General features: G+C 58.9%; 1 protein-coding gene across 1 annotated transcript in view; it reads right to left on the minus strand.

The window, feature by feature from the left end:
* Nucleotides 1-1045, minus strand: part of TMEM150B (transmembrane protein 150B) — a 13633-nt gene that overhangs the window by 8852 nt on the left and 3736 nt on the right. The window contains exon 5 of the mRNA XM_007957293.1: nucleotides 382-565. Coding sequence (XP_007955484.1) covers nucleotides 382-565 — 184 coding nt within the window. The remainder of the gene's footprint in view (nucleotides 1-381; nucleotides 566-1045) is intronic.

The raw sequence follows: 1045 nt of genomic DNA on the forward strand, positions 1-1045 counted from the left end.
CTCACGCCAGCCCCACGATCCTTGCTGTACCTGAACCCATCCTTGTAGCCACTGTGTCAATCTACGTGGCTGGTGGGGTCAAAGTGCTGACCTTTTGTCTCGCAGCCAAATAATGTAACCATGCCACCACCAGCGCTCCTTGGTCCCTCCGGGGCACATACAAAGTAGCTACTAGTGGAGCGCGGGGGTTTGCGGGCCCATTGTTTGCCAGCCCAACGACAATGTCCACATTGTGGGACTACAAGGCCACAGGCACACCCGGAGGGAGACCGCAGCCCGGAGAAACAAGGACGGTGCACAGCGAAGGCCAGGAGAGCGCCGCCCACTCCCACCCTGACCGAGAGCCAGCCCAGCCCCCGCACGCAGCCCCCGGAAGGATACTGGTCACCATGAGGATGGTGCAGACGGTGCAAAGACACAGGCGCAGCGGCCCGATGCAGGGCGGCCCGACGCGGGGCAGGTTCTTCTTCCGCCAGAACAGGAGAAGCTGCAGCCAGAAATAGAAGATGCCCACGAAGAAGGCGAAGAAGGCTCCGGTGAGGTGGGTGGTCCGCTGGTGCTTTTGCTGGTGCAGGAGATGGAAGAGAGCTGAGGGTGAGGTGGGAGGGCGAGGGCCGTGGTGGGGGTGCAGGGGAAGGAGACAGTTTACCAATGCGCTAGACTACGAGGGAGAACGACCGTACCAGGCGGTCAACTTACTGATTATGTTCATTGGCTATGTCAGCTCCACCAGGGCAGGGATTCAAGTCTGTGGTTCATTGTTACAGGAGCCCTGGTGGGACAGGGGTTAAGTACTTGGCTGCGAACCGTATGGTTGGCAATTCCAGCCTACCAGCCACTCCACTGGAGAAGTAAGAAGCAGTCAGCGTCTGTAAAGACTGACAGCCTTGGAAACCTTCTAGGGCAGTTCCCCTGTCTTCCAGGGGCGCTGTGAGTCAGTGGGTGTGGTTTAGGCTTTGCTTCTGTGAAGACTGACAGCCTTGGAGACCCTGTTGTGCAGTTCCACTCTGTCCTCTAGGGGCGCTGTGGGTCAGAATGGACTCCA

Source organism: Orycteropus afer, unplaced genomic scaffold (assembly GCF_000298275.1).
Source record: "Orycteropus afer afer isolate SDZICR_OR568_19922 unplaced genomic scaffold, OryAfe1.0 scaffold00726, whole genome shotgun sequence".
Taxonomy (NCBI): domain Eukaryota; kingdom Metazoa; phylum Chordata; class Mammalia; order Tubulidentata; family Orycteropodidae; genus Orycteropus; species Orycteropus afer.